At 41.1% G+C, this 18466-nt stretch overlaps 1 protein-coding gene across 1 annotated transcript in view; it reads left to right on the top strand.

Moving 5' to 3' along the window:
- Nucleotides 1-17924, top strand: part of NARS2 (asparaginyl-tRNA synthetase 2, mitochondrial) — a 51090-nt gene extending 33166 nt beyond the window's left edge. Inside the window, 7 exon segments of the mRNA XM_018071310.2 lie at nucleotides 3696-3794; nucleotides 4201-4238; nucleotides 6081-6147; nucleotides 7695-7832; nucleotides 8948-9045; nucleotides 11241-11267; nucleotides 17206-17924. Coding sequence (XP_017926799.2) covers nucleotides 3696-3794; nucleotides 4201-4238; nucleotides 6081-6147; nucleotides 7695-7832; nucleotides 8948-9045; nucleotides 11241-11267; nucleotides 17206-17350 — 612 coding nt within the window. The 3' untranslated portion in view covers nucleotides 17351-17924.
- Nucleotides 17925-18466: the final 542 nt, after the last annotated feature.

Raw genomic sequence — 18466 nt, 5'->3', positions numbered from 1 at the left:
AAAGACATTATTTAGGCTGTAAAGTTAAGAACTGCCAGAAGGCATTTTCCTGATGGCATTTTTGGGAGTTTATGCATAGTGTTAGTCTTCCTTAACAAGATCACATCCTAGCACCACTGTCTCTTTAAGGGATGAAGAATATATCTCTTTCAGATGGAGAGTACAATTTAACACTCAGTATTTGAGCTCTGTCCTGAGGGCAGAAGTATTGTCTTCCACTGGTTATGTACTTCATCAAAATTAATTTGCTGTCATTACAGCCTAGTGACATGGAGCATTATTACCTCCATTTATAGAAGGGAGTTCAGGCATGAAATGAAATCAGTGGGACTGATTTTGGGTGTCAGCTTCAGAGAGTTTGGATCTGAAACATGTATGTGATTTGATTTCCAGAATAGTTTGCACTCAGCGTTCTTTCTGTCTTCAGTGCTAAGGCTGAGGCACTTGGGCAAATCTGACTGCAGTCTCAAGAGAACAGACACTGGTAATCACGTGGGAAAGGCTTGCTCCAAGTGTCTTGCTCAGCACTCTTTAGGGACATTGGGGTATCTGCAGGACTGTAGGTTCCTTCTCTGAAGTGGCATCCAGCTGCCATAGCTGAGGCTTGCTGTATCCCCTAACTTACATCAGCATTCAAGCTTCAATGGCCAGTGAAGCAGGGGTCCTACAGACAAGTCTCCTTCCTTGCATAAAAACAGCATCTCTCTAGAGTGGGTCCTGAGCTGTTGGTTGTGTAGCTGAGAGAGGAGATTTTATGACTAAGATCAGATGGGAATCCTCCCCTCTCTGTGTGTTTATACGGGCACACATGTACGGTGTGTGTGTCCAAGCATGAGAGCAAGAAATAATGCTCCACTGGTGAGTGTCTCATATGTAAATAGCCTGTGATCTACACTGCATCCATATGCATGCCTCAGGTAAATACATTAATAAAAATCCTACTGGCAGGTCATGCGATTTTTCTGAAAGTGTCTTACGTAACAGGGATGATGATTTGAACTCTTCTTGGAATGCACAGCACCTCCTGTTGCTGCTGCTGACATTTACTGCTGTTTTATTGATGATTTCCTGTTTCAACTCTGATCATAATTTTATTTGGGAAAGGATAAGTTGCAGTATCAAAAGATCCAAGTTAAAATTAAGCAATACCCTTGGGAGCTACTCCTAATTAAAATTGAACAGTTAACCATTGAGTAACACAGCAGCATTGGAGAAGGCCAAGGTTGATACTGCTGAACTTTGAAAGGTGAAAATAAAGAGAGAAAAACTGTAGTGTTGAGGGAGGGGGGAAAGCTTTAACCTCTGTCCTTCTTGTCTGCCCTCCTACCAGCAGTTTCCACATTGCCATTGTGAAGCAACCAAATTAATGGGCTTTTGGGACATCAGAAGTCCCACTGCTGAGATAAGCTACTTGCTGTGATTCCAATGCCTTTTTCCCTGTATTAATCTCCTATCAAACATGTTTCTTTCAGGATATGTTCAAACCAATCACTCCACCTGTATCTCCAGCTCACGTTTTCCCTCAATTCAGCAAGCCACTGGTTACAGTTCTCCACTCATTTCTCCTATTGCCCACTTTCTAGTCCTTCATTGTACTATCTACTTAAAGACATAAATTCTCAGTTTGAAATTTTTTTTTTTCCTTTTTTTTTCCCCCCTCTACTGTTTGTGTCTAGTACACGTTTGGCATAAATAAGAGCAGTGACGAGGCCAGTGTATGACCCACGTGTCTGGTTTTTTTTGCCAGGATAAAACCTCAGTCTCAAACCTGGAAATATTTCCCCGATTGTTTTTCCCATACCACCCACATCTTTTTTCCACAAGAGGAAGCTGCTCATGTTGAATGCTGTGGGAACCTAATTGTTACTTTATCGCACAGTGAGGAAAAAAAGTGCTAATTAAACAACATGCTTTTCTGAAACCAGATGATACTTTCATTTTCTAGAAAGAGGAAGCTTAATGTAAAATCCCTTCGTCTCTGCCTGGTGAAACCAGATTAATTGCCAAGAAGTTTTCTGATTTCATTTGCATAAGCCTTGTTCTAGCTACTTTGAAGAAAGTTCAAAGCTGACTGTTTGGTTATTTGCCACTCAGCAGCAGGAATGCTGGCTTTTCATTTTCTCTATGTTTGAGTACCAGGAGGGGTGAAACTGTTAATCTGCATATGATAATGCTGTTCCTTTATTTGCATCTTCCCTGTTTAGAAAGAAGGCCCAGGTTGATGCAAGAGTGTTGAGTCTGAGTTTGGCTCCAGAGGAGTCAAAATGGACTGCTTTACCAGCTTTGCTAGTCTAGTGGGATGCAGAGGTTATTCAGCACAGAGTAGTGTTCCAGCAGCTTGGGACAGGTGACAGATGTTCATCCAAACATAAGAGTTTGAACAATGTGCCTGAAATCTCATCTCATACAGGCTATGTAAGTAGCCCAGCTGCTTCATTTCTGTGCCTTGTGTTCCTCTTACCCTGTAGGATCTGGTTCCTTGTAAGGGCTTGTAAGGCAGAGACCTGCTGCTGCTTCTTCTAATCTGCTGACTGAATGTCAGGTTTGTGTTTTCACAGTTAGTTTTCCCTGGGCCTTGTGTCTAGGGACTGCTGCTCACCTAAGTGTCATTGGTGGATACTTTGCTTCTCCCAACCCTGCAATTAATGAAGCAGTTGTTATGCTCCCAAAAAAAAAAAAAAAAGAATGTGCCAGAATTTTCAGAGATACTTTTTATTATGAAAAACCTAGTCCCATACCAGGCTGAGGTGACGTGCAGCCCAGCTGCGTTGTTCTGTTCTTACCAAGGAGGGTAGAATAGGAGGGTGATTTTGAAGAAGGATTGGGGCCATCATCAGTTGATACCACAGGTTGTACCACTACCTGCTTTGTGAGGAGTCATGAGAACACTTAATCTGCACAATAGCAAGTGTCCTGAATGGACTGCTTTGCTTAACCAAAAGAGAAAATTACAACAGGTTGATGAAAATGGCATCGCATGTGGGGGCTTTTAATGGCATTTTAATTTCTTAATGAGTGAAGCCTGTTTTACTGGATAACTATATCCAAATTGGATGATAATGTCATTTAGTTAATCCACATTAGTTTAGGGAAATGGAATCACATCTTTTTAGTTTCTCAAACATCCCTGCACTGATGTGTCCTCTGCTTTAGCTCTCTACTCATCTCTGTGTGTCTTCACTTTGCTTTTACTCTGCAGAATCTCTCTAGCTGGGATCCATTTGGTGGGCTGGCTCTACACACTACAGGTTTATTCTCCTTTCCTTTAGTTCTGCTTTTTCTAATAACGAAGCAGAAACCCAGAATGACTCATTACAGGACAGATACCTCACTAAGAATTCATCTGAGACCAGTCTCCACAAATGGTTGTAATATGTGTCTGTCTGACCAGGGTTGCTGCTTGAATATTTCAACTGTGCTGTTTTTCACTGGAGATACCTGACTGAAGATACTGAGGCCATCAGCAGACACTGAAGTCCTAAACCCATAGTAGAAATAAAGGTTCTAGTCCTCTTCAACTACTAAGCAAGCCTGCTAATTAGGAGCATTAGCAAACTGGTACCCTCTTATGCAGTCTGACCATGCAGAAGGACAGAAACTCCTGTACCGTTTGGCTGATGTGTACCATGTTTCATTTATAGTCTGGGACACCTAAGCAGTGTTCATTTTTCATCAATTTCTCTTTTTTCTATTAGGTTATGGAAGATCTTTTCAAGACAGTAACAAGCACTGTGCTCTCCAAATGTCCTCATGATGTTGAACTTTTTCATAAATATGTAGCTCCTGCACAGAAGGTAATGCATGTGACAAGAAAGAGCTGCAATCCTGTTGTGCATTTTGGGGGTTCTTGGCTATAGGGAGGCTGATTTTTTATTATTCTTTTCTTACTGTGTTGTCCTGTGTTAAGAAATTGAAGAGCTAAATGTCAACCTGAGCTTAAGTGATTGTTCAGGCCAGCAGAGAGAGGATATGGTGGAAGTGTAGCTGTCACATCATCTGGCAGCCTCTGAATCATCAGCTTCAATAATTGGGTACTCTTTTAGCACTGAATGGCCGGGAGTGGATTTTGACCCATATCTAGATCAGAATGCAGTCCCACAAATTCAAATATAGAGGAAAATCACTTTTCTGAGTTTCCACTGGACCCCTGAACCCTTAAGAGTATCTTTATATGTTTATGTTTTTCTTTTTTTGACCAAGGACAGGTTGGAACAAATACTGAAGAACAAATTTGTGACGTAAGTACTATTTCAAAATGATCTGGAAGAGGGCTTTTAGGGAAAGAGTTCCTATTTTGTATATGTTCTTTCACAACTCGATATCTTCTGGGTTAGCATAATATCTCCAAAGGAGCATGAGAGCATGAATTGCAGTTCCCTTTTATTGTTTGTCATTACCCTTTCATCTCTGCATGAGACTGACATCTGAATCTGCTGACCTTTGGCTCTTGCTCCCCTGGACGAGATCCTCTTTCTTGAACTGTATCCTCCTTCCAGCATGTACTTGCACAGTGGTTTGCTCACTGTCTTGCTTGGTTTTGGCCTTGGTGCTCTTCTTTCAATCACATCTCCGCTCCAGTGGCTCCCTTTTTATAGAAGTATTTTATGATATTTAAAAATTCCAACTTTTTTTTCTATTCCCAGTTGGTTGTGCAACTCCTATTTCTACTCCCAGTTCTATGTGTGCTAAAGAACTGAAGGGTTTGGGTTTCCCTCACTGGCCCTCAAGAATACCTCCTCCCTTACTCCTGCCTATGTCTTCAAATAGTGGAGCTCTCCATTTGTCCCACAGAACACTGTAGGTCTGCTCAGCCCAGCACTGGTTGTCCTATTAAGCAGCTACAGCCACACTTGGGCAATAGGATCGTGATAGATCCTCACTGTGTCTCTGTCTGCAAGAGCACCGTGGAAGACCTCAGAGAAGTTACCATCTCCCCATTTCAGTCCTCTCTTTGCACCTAACTGATATTCCTGAGAGGACAGAGTTGCCACTCAGCTTCTCCCATGGTCCAAGGAAAAAGAGGGAGAGTCAGAACATCTCTTTCTCCCTCTCTCTCTTCATCAGCTGCTGGCAGATCTGGGGCATTCCTGGCTTACACACATCAGTTACATGCGTTGAACCTGTGCCAGTGATATACCTCATTTGGACTGTGGCCTGACATAACCCAAACACATGGAGCAATATATTCCTTCTTGAGATATTTCCTCCAGAAGCCTTCCCTGTGTTAGTGAAACCTTGTACCTGCGTGTAAAGAGCTCATGCTCCTTAGAGAATTTTGTTTATAATTGGATTTAGCCAATGATACAGAAACATGAAATTGTAGTGATCAGGTTATTCTTTCTGTTATATAGTGTATAGTTCTGTTATATAGTTCTGTTGTATAGCATCAGGTTATTCCTCTGTCCATGACATTTTGCTTGGTATGTGGAAAACTTGTCAGCCAAAGTCTTTTCCACTGAGTCTTGATTTCCAGTTATCAATCCTGACGCAATCATTCACTGCAGTTTTTCTGTTTGCATTGCCATGATGCTGTTCTTTTGTGCTGGTGGAAATCAGTGGAGAATCTGCTCCCAAGTCTGACAGAGCAGTAGAGAAACATTGCTGCAAATAAATCTCATGGTTTTTGCAAAGCAAAGTGGAAACATTTGAGCGACAAGAGCTTTGCACCCTGGGCTGTTATTTTTGCCTAACACACCCTGAGCTAGAGCTATGTTGTTGTAGCTATGCTGATGAGAGCACATTGTTTTCTTTAAAAAAAATCCACAAATTTCTATGAAGCAATTCTCTGCAGAGCTCACTTTTGACTGACATGCAACATTGCAATAATGCAGAAGTGTTGAGAGCTTAGCACTTCCTGCCCAGCATGTAGCTGAAGCACAGGAAAACATAGGGTTCTTGCCATATAAAATGCTTTTTGGTTTCTGTCCAAAGAAGCATTGCTGGGAAGTCTGACATTACACACAAGTTGGCATGGTGGTGGGGAAGTGCCTCCTTATTTTTCCCAGCATGGCACTTGTCCAGAAAACTTTGTTATTCCTTTCATAGTTATCTTAAAGACTTTTTTTTTTCTCCTCTTGCAGAATTTCATACAGTGAAGCAGTGGAAATTTTGAAGCAAGCTTCTCAAACTTTCACTTTCAAGCCAGAGGTAGGTTGTTGCCAGGTGGCTTGTCCCTGTGCCTGTTCATGTGCACAGCCTGAACTCTATAGAATCTCCTTTCTTTCTGATACCACAAGAGCTGTTACTTGGCACAGATTATTTGCCTTCTGGGGTGTTTGTGGGTTATCACCCAGGTAAAACTTTTGGCCTTTGGGGTTGAAATGGGAGCAATATAAGGAGTGAGATCTGTAGCAGAACAACACGTAACACTTTCAGGGAAGGAAGTGATGACTGTGCTGTTGAAGGACCAAGGCTTCAGCAAAGGCACTTCTCTTTCCTGTGTGTGAGTAGTGCTGGGAGTGTTGCAGATTCGGTAGCAATCATCTAAGAAGAGTTGCTGCAATAGTCCTCAAATAAAGGAAATATAATAAGGTAGCACCAAAAGTCTGACAACAGTTAATAAGCCAATACTATGTCAAAATACCATGTAATCTAGATGTATGTAAAGAGAATCCCTTTTCTTTCCAAAGCATAGATGTTGACTGGGAAAAAAAATAACATGCTAGTCTTTCTAACGCTGTCAGATTATGGTTTTCTAAAAATCATATTTTGCACAATTTCAAACACACACACACACACCCCAGTATGGGACAGCATTTGTGGTGGTGCTCGCCTCATGTGTATACTCTTTAATTGTTATCTCATTCTGATGCCTTGAGGAAAATAATCCTCTGGCCGAAGCCACCTTTTTAGCCAGTTGGGTAACTGTTTCATCTGTGCATACCAGTGGGTGTAGAACCTCAGATTTCATATCTGTACTACCTTGATTTGAGACAGCAAACTTGGGATATTTTCAGGTGAAGAGAATCTGTGGGAGGTCTGTTCCAGTCTTCCCCTTCTACTCCCCCAATATTCTTTGCACGTCCTATAAATGGACTTGAGGTCTCAAGTCAAAAGCCACAAAATTTATAACATCAGTGGAAGAAAGGAAAAATGAGGGGCGTTGCAAATGTCTGAGGTTTCTGATAACAAAGAATTTAATAGGATGCTGGGTTTTCTTAAGTGAGACTTAATGTAACATGTAACACAGCAGGAGAGGATCAGCCCAGAAAAGCTGCTTTCTATATACCAAAGGTAATACTGAAATAAGGCCAGTTTGCGGGGTCAAATAATCTGACTTTGGATAGGTGCCTATTTCTCTTTAGATATATGGAGTGTGGTTTGGGTGTTGATTCTTGGGGTTGGTTGATTGGTTTTGTTTATTTGTGTGGTGGGGTGTTTTTTGGGAGCTGATTTTGTGGAGTTTTTTGCTTGTTTGTTTGGGATTTTTTTCTGATTTGATACCAGATGCTTGGGTTTGATCTGGCCTTGCTCTGTGAAGTTAAATCATATTATTTTCCATGCTTTGCTGTGCCTTAAACCTTGTGAAACTGTCTTCTTAGCAGACTTTCCCAGTGGCCTGTATGAAAAGCTGCTTTGCTTGGTTTCATGTTATTCAAAGCTCCACATCTTCTACACAGGGATTTTGCTGGGTCTCTTGCCATGGGCAAGATACTCGAAGGCAGGTTCCCAGGTCCCCTTTGCTGTCTTTGCAGTGGGGCTGTGACCTCCAAACAGAACATGAAAAGTACCTAGTGAAGCACTGTGGTGAGATTCCTGTGTTTGTGATTAACTACCCATATGACCTCAAGCCTTTCTACATGCGGGACAATGAAGATGGACCTCAACACACAGTGAGTCCATGGGTCACACTTCCACTGCTTTTTTGGCTAGGCATATGTCTTGGCCTACTGATAGATAGACTGATGAAAATAATCATCTGCTGGGCCTCTGTGCAAGAAGTCCAAGAAAAGACATGACAATCCCGTGTGGTTCTTTTCCTGTTGTAGAAGAAATCCCCAAAGCAGGAACAACAGGAGGGAGAAGATTCAGGAGATGGGATAGTGTTAAGTTTTAGCTTAATTCCCTTAAGACAAGTTTGCCATAGTTTATTTCTTTTCCTGGTAAACTTCTGTACTATTAGGTGAAATGCCTAGAATTGCATGGCTTGAAGCAGTCTGTGATTCTCTTGTCATCCAAATGTAGCATCCATGTAATGCTCAAATAGCACATGGGCACAGGAAGTAAGCTCTTTATCAACAAGCCTCATGCTTTGAAGGTGTGATTTCCCAGTTAAACTGAGACAACCTGAAGCATTGCTTCTGCTACAAAGAGCAGCTACCCTACCATGTACCACTTTCACTTCAGTGGCTTTAGTTCTAGAACCACTTCAGCTGTGGGATAAGAAAAGTAACCCTAGAAGACAAAACAGAGAAGACAGCCAGCTCAAACCTAAGAGCCTAAGTGGTATCACTTGGATCCTAATAGTTGGATCCAATACATGAGTGGCATTGATACCATATCCACTAGAGCTGGCCCAAGGAATGGGGGTAGATAAGGCTGAACACAAGCTACAGCATCAGAGCAGGGAATCAGGGCTTCAGGAAACTTGCCCACGTGTCTTTGCTGTCTTGTGAGCTGCTGTTGGGTTCTTTATAACCCCGCACAGGTTGTGACTAGAGTAACTTAGTGAGATTCAGTTCAAACCACTTGCTGTAGATGTTCTCAGTGTGGAACATCACTGCTGTTGTTTAGGTTTTCTGTAGATTTACTGAAGTTTATCCTTGCAAAATTTCCTCCCAGCCTTCTGTCAACAAGAGACTTTTCAAGTATGTGCAAATACTTACCTAAGTGTCACAGACTCTGGAAGAATTACAGTAGGGTTTTACAACCATCAGCATCAACTGTACTTCTGCCAGTCACTGTGTGGCTATGGGGCATGACTTCAACTAGTTTTCTTTCTTTTAAGGTTGCAGCTGTTGATCTCCTCGTACCAGGAATAGGGGAGTTGTTTGGAGGCAGCTTGAGAGAAGAGCGACTGCCCTTCCTCGAATCACGCTTACAGAGGTATGGAAAACCTGCAGGTGCCAGGTGACTAGCCTGCTCAGGAGAGTGTTTGAGCAGCCCACAGTGGTTGGCAAGGCAGAGGAGTGGAAGGTCAACCAATACTATTTAAAAGCCTATTTTTGTCTTTGTGATATCTGTTTTTATGAGTAGATGATTGCAAACTGGTGAAGAAGTTCTTATGCTTCTGTTGGAGGTATGCAAATGGCCTCTCTGTTTTAGCTCATCAGAGAAGAAAAGTTTACTTTATGCTAGGAGGCCAGGGCAGCTGAATGCCTCAGCTCTGCTGGGACTATCTGGTACAGGATCTGATGAGAGGCACTTCATCCTTGAGCCTTTTCTTCACAGTTTTTGTGGCTGAGAGTGAATTGTGAAGGTGGAAGTTGTCATGTAGACAGATACATTTGTCATCACGCTGTGTAACTGAGGAACTGCAGTTTTGGTCAGAAACTTTGCTAGCTGTGATGCAGCTGGCCTTGGTGACTGGCGTCATTTCAGAGAATATGGTTTCCACTTTGGTGGAAAGCTTCACTGGAAGTGCCTGAGACCTAACTGTGTCATATGGACTTTTTCACCACTGCCAAAGATCACATGACTGAGTAATTTTAGGCTAAATTACATGTCAGAATATCAAAACTGCTGTTTAGTTAACAATAATCGACATTATAGATGGGATAATTCTCCATAGATAAGTACTGTCTGATTGTTCAAAGGAACCTTTTGTAGAATCACAGAAAGATTTGGGTTGGAAGGGAGCTTAAAGACCATCTAGTTCCAACTTCCAACTCACCTGCCATGGCCAGGGACACCTTCCACTAGATCAGGTTGTGCAAAGTCTCATCCAACACTTGAACATTTCTACTTGCCCAGTCATACACTTGTGCAAAGCAATTTTGGGGGAGGATTAATCCCAGGGTAATACTATTTGCACACTGGGAATTAATTTGTTGCTGAAATCAGCCACATGCTCACAGAGATATATGTGGTGAGTGAAGAAAAGCAATATCCATTTCAACATAATGAATCCAAAAGGCACAAGGCAATTAAAATCACCAGAAGATTGATTCTCCATTTTTAGTGTAGGATGATATTCCCTGTGCCTCCTGCTACTCTCCCTGTGAGCTCTCTGAAGCAGGCATGCTTCAGCTGATGTAAAGAACAGTGTTGCCTGCTGCAGTTTTTCACTCGAAGTTTTTTGCAAGTAAGATCTAGAGTCCACAGTCCTCAAGTTGTGGGGCTGGAGGAGGGTCCATATGGAGTTCAAAGCCAGAGTTTCTTGTTTATCAGGAAAGTCATAGAAAGTATTTCAAGCTACAAATGGGGTGTGACTTCAGTGACCTTAGAGCACAGCTCTGCATTGAAGAAGGCCTGGAAAAATCACACCTCCTTTCACATGCTTTTCTCAATTTTGAGTCCTCAGGATCTGATTTTGCTGAGCCAAATACTTTGTTTAGGCTTTTAAATTCTATTTCCTGCAGACCCAGCATAACCTTAGAGATAACGAAGAGGATTCTTGTCTCCTTATACATGCTTCATACAATAGCTCTCCAAGGCCAAGTCAGGGACAGCTGCAGTGCACTGAAGATGGGAGAAGTGGTCTCTCTTTAACTGCTGAATTTTCTGTTCAGAGAAACAGAAAAAAAGCCTAAAACTTTGCTCAGTTTATGCCAGGGCAGGAAAAGGAGAGAAGTTATACAAGTGGTGATGAGAAAAAGACATTACAGAAGTTGGCGTACATTAATAAAGCTACAGGAGTTCAGTGGTTTTGTGCACTGTGAAATGGGAGCCACATAGGGAAGACATTTTAACTCGCCCATAAATGAGGTTGGCTGCATGTCATTGTAAATTTAATATTCAGGCCCATAAACTCCAAACATTCACAAGCAGAGTTTACCGATATGCTTAAAGTTACAAATACGTACAAGTCTTTGCATGAAGGTGGGATCAATCCTGTATGTTGACAAAACAAACTTGGCATTTTATGAAGCATGTTGGGAATCTGTTCAAGATTGTCTACCAGTTACCAGAACTGGCGGCCACTGATCATGTCTTCCCTTTATTTCCCTTCATTTTCGCCTTTCCTTTTTGGACTGGGTGTAGTCACACACTCTCCATTTTCTTGTAGCATTCTCTTCCAGGCTTGTGCAGATCAACTCTGTTGCTTTTACTTACAAGGAAATTTTTTGTTTGTTTCACAGATTAGGACTCACAGATGCCTACCAATGGTAAGATGCTATCTTGCTCTGCAAGCTATATTTCTTCTTTTGAGACTCTTTAAACAACTATTTATCTTTTTTTTTTTAATTCTGTTCTTGAGGGAACATTTTTTGGCCCAGTTGCCCTGCCATCACTGCCAGTCTAGATGGAACAGACAGTTCATTTAAACAAAGTTTAATGCTGCTTAGTTTATCCTTCCCATTTGTCCACTCACAGCACAGGTCATTCCTTTCAGGATTGCATGAAATGCATTCATTTACAACCCATAATAATTTCTGATATTAAATCTTTAGGCTGTGTTGGAAGTTGAATAGGTTCTGACCACCATGCGTGAGATAAACAGGTTTCAGAACCACAAGCAGTTTGTGACCTTTAACAACGCTATGAATTGCAACCCTTTGCAATTGACAGGACAACTGGGTCGAAAAATCTTCCCTAACAAAGTGGTTAAAGCAATTAAAGCTGTCTTCCTAAGGAGACAGATCAACCTTTGAATTATCAGTTTAACCTCTTAAAACGACAGGAGGTTCTTAGTGTTCTTCTTGACAAGCGTTTCTTGGTATGTACTTTGTCATAGCTACTGAGAGAGTGCTAGTGCAAAGAATTTTAAATTTAGAAGAGTATATTCAAATATTCTGCAATATTTGGATTGATCATTAAGGAGGCTGTCTTGAAAAAAGAGTAAGTGTAGGATTCCTCACTCTCCACTTCCCACAATATGAAATCACTTAGGAATAGCACAGTATATGGCAGATCTTTACATCATCCATTTGCAAACAGGGTAAATTAAATGTCTTCCTTTATTATTTGTATTTATGGACCAGAATACACCATATCCCTTCATGTGAGGGAAGGATTATCCTGAACAAGGGTATAAGTTGTGTGGTTAGATGCTGAAATACAGCCTGAGGAAGTCTGATGTTCAACAGCAGAGCCTTCCAGCACTACTAAGATAGTGCAGCCCTGCCTCATGCTTCCCTCAAGAGAAGATTAAGACATGGCCTGTTCCCTATGTGCATTTTCATGTGATAGTAGCAATCACATTCTGGAAACTCTTCCTCCTGTAATCTTGTTTTGGAGACTCTTTCCTCCTTTATTCACTCTACTCCATCACAGATAATGTAACATCCCAGAGAAGATTAAAGCTATTGTTACCGCCTGCCATAGCAGGGTCTAGTGTCCTAGAAAGGGGCAGGATAGGAGTAGTTCTGGATGCTTCTGGACTGCAGTCCAAAATCTGCCAGAAAACTGGTAGGTGGTTTGCCAGCATCCATCTTTTCAGTGGAGGTGGCAGGAGAGACTGAAATTAATCTCTTCCAATTTAGTGATTGAATTGAGTTTCCAAAGCTGGCTCGCAAACTCCTTGAAGAATAGTTGAGTCATTCCTTTTTAAATATAATATTTGCTGACTTTAGAATGTGATCCCTTTTGAAGCCCCTTAACCATTGATGTATCTGATTCTACCTGTTTTCTTCTCCCACTAAACATGAGGATATTGTGGAATCTGACTGTTTCTAGGACAGCTTCAGGAGTGCCTTGCTTGTGGGAAAATCGTAGGGCAAAGAGGCAACTGGTGATCTGAAATGCTGCTCTGCTTCTTGCCATTCCTACCTTTTAGAAAACTTTCTCAAAAAAGTCGATAAAGTGACACAGTCAAACGCCTCTAAATCTTGTTCAGGACACTACACCTTTCCTGTTGTGCAGGTTTCTTTCCAAAAAGAGTATGAGTTGGAGAAGTATTTGGCTTGATTTTGCAGTTATTTTATCTTATTTTCACACTTCTTCCTTTGACCTGTAGATAGAAAAGAGCTCAGTGCTGTAGATGATGATCTTGGCTAAACTGAGAGGTCTGCGTAAGCCGAGTGATCAGAGTTTACTCTGGAAAGTCACTTGCTTTCTCTGTGACCAGGGAGTATTAAGCATATTCCTTGCAAACAGGATCAGGTCCCCTGTTTACAGCCTCCAAGTGCCAGCTTAAAAGTAACACAGTGGGTACTTTGTAATAATGAACAATCACTACCATCAGCTAGAACAGCATTTCAGACAGTCTTCCTGCACGTAAGGCACCCATTTCCTTACTCTGATCATCATGATGCACATCAGTGGAGAAGATTGTCTCATACTTTACAGTCCAGGTGCCTTTCTGATCATCTGGTGTGACACTGGTGAAAGTACACAGTGGCAGAGCAGGTGGTGTCTGCCATCTTCAAATGGATGTTACTGTGTTGTCTTGGCCCTGCTTCTGCTCTGGATGAAGAAGACTGAGCTGTGTTGGGCTCTTTAATTTCTAATTTTCTTTGAAGCTTGAATGTTGGATAGGTCTTGATAGGTCTTGTATGGCAGCATAGAAAGGAGAGGTTGGTCTTAGGGAACAGCACCACTGGTAAGCCACTTGCAGCCCATGGCCAGTGACAGCATTCATATCATCCTTTAAACCTCCTTCAGAGCCCAGTGAAAACAGATTTCCCATCACTGTCCTTGGCAGTTGCCTGGTCCTGTCACTCTTGCTTTGGGGAGAGACTGGAGCCCTGTGCTGAGCCAGATAGAAGCAGGAAGAAAGTCAGTACTAAAGCCAGTCAGAACGTGCCCAAATCTCACTCATGTCCATGAGACTGTTTTAGATTGGTGTCCCTGAATGGTTTTTTTTTTGTGAATCCACAAGAAGCTGTAGCAGAGCAGAAGCTCCCTGAAAGCTAAGACAGTGTTTGACCCAGCATCAGAACCTGGTGATGCTTTGCATGTTTATTTCCTGAAACATTCAGTAAAATGATCTTTCACTTATCATTTCACTAGTAGTTTTTCATTACCCTTTTTTTTTACTTGTTTCCTCCAGTAGAATATTCACTTTCATGAACTGTTGAAGAACTTTGTTCTTTCAGTCTTACTTTTTTCAAACTGGCCACAGAGGCTTCAGTTTAACAAGGGGGTTGCATAAAGGATCAAGATTATATTTGTTTGGAAAGGAGGCTGAAAAGAACATATTCTGCTTATAAATGGTCACTGGGAGAGCGCCGTTCTTCATACTGCCTTTCCATGCAACACAGGAGTTCATGATGATGATAAAAGGATATAGATCTTTAAAAGGATGAAAGGAAACACTCTTCTAACGTGGCACATACATAACAAGCTCCTGGAATTCATCGCTGGGGGATGTTGTTGCAGCACATACTTTAGTAAGATTCAAATCACTGAAGAGCTACCAGTCCTCAGGTCCAGAACATGAACTTAGGGGCTAGCTGAGGTCACAGAAGCTTATTTTCCCTGTGGAATAATGTTGCACAGTCCCTCAGTTACCAATGGAGGGCTCAGCTCTCCTCTTAAGTGTGAGTTACTAGCAAAAACAGCTAGACTAGTTCGTGACTGTTTTTGAGGTGAGAAACATCCAATGTCTGGAGACTATTGAAAGAAGGAAAACCTCAGGGAACATTTTCCAGTCTCAAGGGATTTTTCTCTTCATCTGCGGGCAGTTACTTTTTCTTTCATCTGTGAAGAATGGAAAATTTCCCAATTCCTCTGATTCTTCTAAGCACAGTCATCAGAAAGGATTCACAGTCTTGATCCTCAGCACGTTTAATTCAATAGATTTTTCCATTAACTTTGATGGGTTTTGTTTCGCTCCTTTTGCCAAAATGGCTTCTTAAAGTGCTTTGAGATCTACAGATCAAAGTCCTGGATAAGTAAGGGTAGAATTTATTATTATTGTTCATCTGGAAGAAGCTGAGTTATTTCTTCTTCTTACAATGACTTTATAAACTCTATTGCCAGCAAATGGGGAGAGAAGATGCTAGGCTTAGTCTAAACTGCCTTTGCAAGGCTGAGATGTGCTTATAGACATCATCAGAAATCCTTGTGCTGGTACTTATATTCCTAGTTACAGCTAAAGTTGTGACCAGCTGTTTTGCAAGTTCTGCTCAGAACTGCTGAGCTGGGTCACAGTGATCTGCCACAGCCAGCACCCATATACCTCACATTTATGAGATCTTTCCTAATTCATGAGTCACCACCCGCAGCATCAGGTCTGCCTATCAGGTGCCTTGCAAACTCTTGGAAAGCTGTGAAGCAGAGCTCCCCAGGGGCAGTTCCCAGGGTATTAGCAGAAACACAAGTTCTTATTAATGCAGTCTGTATGAAGGGGATAGAAATGAAGACCACCATGCAGTTGCAGTCTGCATGTTCACAGCCTAAGCATAATCCTCATTATAAGGTATGAGGTGGATACAGCTGAGCCTTAGTGAGCCAAGCTAACTAAGCAGCAGCACAGAGAGAAGGCACATGGGTCCCAGTGATCAGAGAACTTGAGTTCAACTTGAAGTATAAGCACAACTGCACTTTGTGTGTCAGTGCTACTAGGAAGAAGTAAGATGTGCTTCTATTTTTACTATTTGGGCAGTGGAGGGAAGGGAAAAACACTGGGGGGGGAACCTTAAGATTGAGTTGAGTGTAATAAATGGTTCCTTAAATTTTAACTACTGTTAATGAACTGCAAGGAAAAATAATATGTCATGGTATAAAAGGCATACTGTCAAGCTGAGTGCCAGAGCATTCTTGCAGCTGTACAGTTTGTGGGAGAGTGCTTTTATTTTGCAAGTAAAGGTGATCATTGGCATTACTTTGGCTTCACTCTGTTAAAATACAGTCTTCAAGCCAAGAAAATTCTGATGTCCAAACAAGTACACTCAAATATATATAATGCATATTTTTATATATATAAATATATATACACACAAATATAATATTTCTTTGCAGTTCATTAAGAGTAGTTAAAATTTGAGAAAGCATTTATTGCAATCAATCCAATCTTAATTTTATTCCCAGTGTTTTCCCCCCCTCTATTCCACTGCCTAAGTAGAAAAACATATTATATGCATTTATATTTAAGTGCACTTGATTTTTTTTTAAACCGGGGTGATAAAATATTCATACACCAAGATTAGAAGCATGTAATACATCCAGAGTCACTCAATCCCTTACCAGTGCATTCATATAAAGAAGAATGCCTTTGTGCCCTCAGCAAGCTCAGAAGCGGCCCCATAAATCAATAGAAGCACTGAGATGTTTTTCACTCCTATTAAAATAAAACTGTTGGTGACAATTTGTAGCTGTAAATACAGTATCACATCAGCTACAGTCCAGCTGGGAAATAGGGAACTCTAAAGAAGAACCATCATAATCTTGTTGACACCCATGTATTTGGGATATCTGTTTTCTGTGCACAACAGGTGCTGTTCTCCAAAACAAAATACCTTTTTCCAGATCTCATTTTTAGAGAACATATATTCAAGTTTTTTTGCTGGCTTACTATGGAAATAAATGACTCAGTCTATAAGAGTGATTGGGGAAAAAGTAGCAAAAAGCCATCTTAATTACCTTAAAAGAAAAAAAGTCTGAAGGAATGCTGAGTAGACAGCAAGACCTACTTTGGCTTCTGAAGAAATTACTGAAAATGAAATTACTTAGGCTATTGAAAAGCAAACAGAAAATGAAAGAACTTGTTTTAGGGCAGATTTCGACACCAGCGTGGTGAAGGCTAAACAAACCCAAGAAGGCGGTTTCCTCTCCAGCAGTGGAAGTGCTTTGTGATTCTGTAGGAACCTGGGTTTGTGGCTGTGCTAGGAATATTTTAGGTACTAAAATTTGAAATGTGCTTTCCATATGAGCAGAGCTATGATGTTCAAGCTGTTCTTCATACCCAATAAGTTCTTGCTCCTAAACAAAGCATAGCAAAGCATAGCTATTCTGGGTTAAATGGGTTTGCACCTGGGGTTTCTGCAAATACAATTCTGCCTCTTCACACCCTTGACCAACACCGCCTGTGTTGGCAGAAATCAAAGTGGTCAGGGTCAAAGGGAAGTAATTTAGATGGAAAGCAAAACCCTAGATAAAAGTCTCACTTTAATTATGTCAGCATAACTGTGCTGCAAATGTAACTGTCTGTTTAAATTACAGGTATCTAGACCTCCGAAAATTCGGCTCAGTTCCTCATGGAGGCTTCGGAATGGGGTTTGAACGCTACCTGCAGTACATCTTGGGAGTTGACAATATCAAAGATGTTATTCCTTTCCCCAGGTTCTCTCACTCCTGTCTCCTGTAGCTCAGCAGTTGACTCACATGGAGAAAACTGCTGGTGTGACTATCTGTATATAACATACTAGGATATGACTGAGTGTGTTTTAGTGTGAAATCAAGATAATTTTTATATCAATGAAACTCTTGGTAAATTTCATACTAGCCTATTGAAAATAATATATGTTCTGGTGAGATTATGGACACACACTGGCAGTTAATTTGATAGTAGCTCGTGTCTTCAGTGCACTTCAGGAGTATTAGTAAATCCCACTTAACTAAAGGGTTAAGATTCTCATGAGACTAGTACAGGCCATGGAGGTACTAAATAAACATTGTTGGGAGGTAGCTGGGGTTATGTGAAATATTAATAAGGAGGTGTGACCTAAAAATATTGTCATGGCAGCGATGCATTTGTTGTTACAAGATGGCCACTGTAAAGCATGATTTTCCCCACTCTGAATTAAAAGCAAATATTGCTTACCTTGGAAAAATCAACCAAGCCTACCAAGGAACAATGTCACCTTGGTACTGCTGGAGCAAGTCAGGTGAATGCTTGATTTTCTTAATCATCAATAAAGATGTACTGGGTTGTTTTGTAACTCTGTGGTTTCTTCTTCTGTTATAAAACTGTAGCTCTCAGCACCAGAGTGTTTCCTTCAATGTCTTCAGTAGAGGTTTCCTCTTCTGTATACCCAGATTTGTTGCACAACTTCTGCAGAAGATATCTGTCTTCTGTCTCCAAGAGAGCACACATTCAGAGCAGAAAGAAATGTTCAGTTAGATCAGAGTTCATTCATCCATCTTTCCAGAGCCAACTTGCAGTTTATTGGTGGGGTTTTGTTGTTGCTTTTCTTTTGAATTGTTATTGAGAAAATTTCTCATGTGCTCATCGGACCAAACAATTTTGTCTATATTGCAAAATAACCAACATATGCTCCCAAGAGTTGCATATGTATTAAATAATTGCTTATCACTATAGGATCTGAACTCCTTAGCAGTCTTTAATGGGTTTATGCTCTCAACTTCTCTGCCAGGTAAAGAAATATTCATTTCTGTTTTGAAGACAGGACTATGGGAAGACCAAGTGACTTGCCTAAGGCAACTGGAAACCAGTGATTTATTTGGGACTTGAACAGAGGGT

This window comes from Manacus vitellinus, unplaced genomic scaffold (genome assembly GCF_001715985.3).
Source record: "Manacus vitellinus isolate BGI_N305 unplaced genomic scaffold, ASM171598v3 scaffold_2_pilon, whole genome shotgun sequence".
Taxonomy (NCBI): Eukaryota; Metazoa; Chordata; class Aves; order Passeriformes; family Pipridae; genus Manacus; species Manacus vitellinus.
This window is presented reverse-complemented; position numbering and strand designations above follow the sequence as displayed.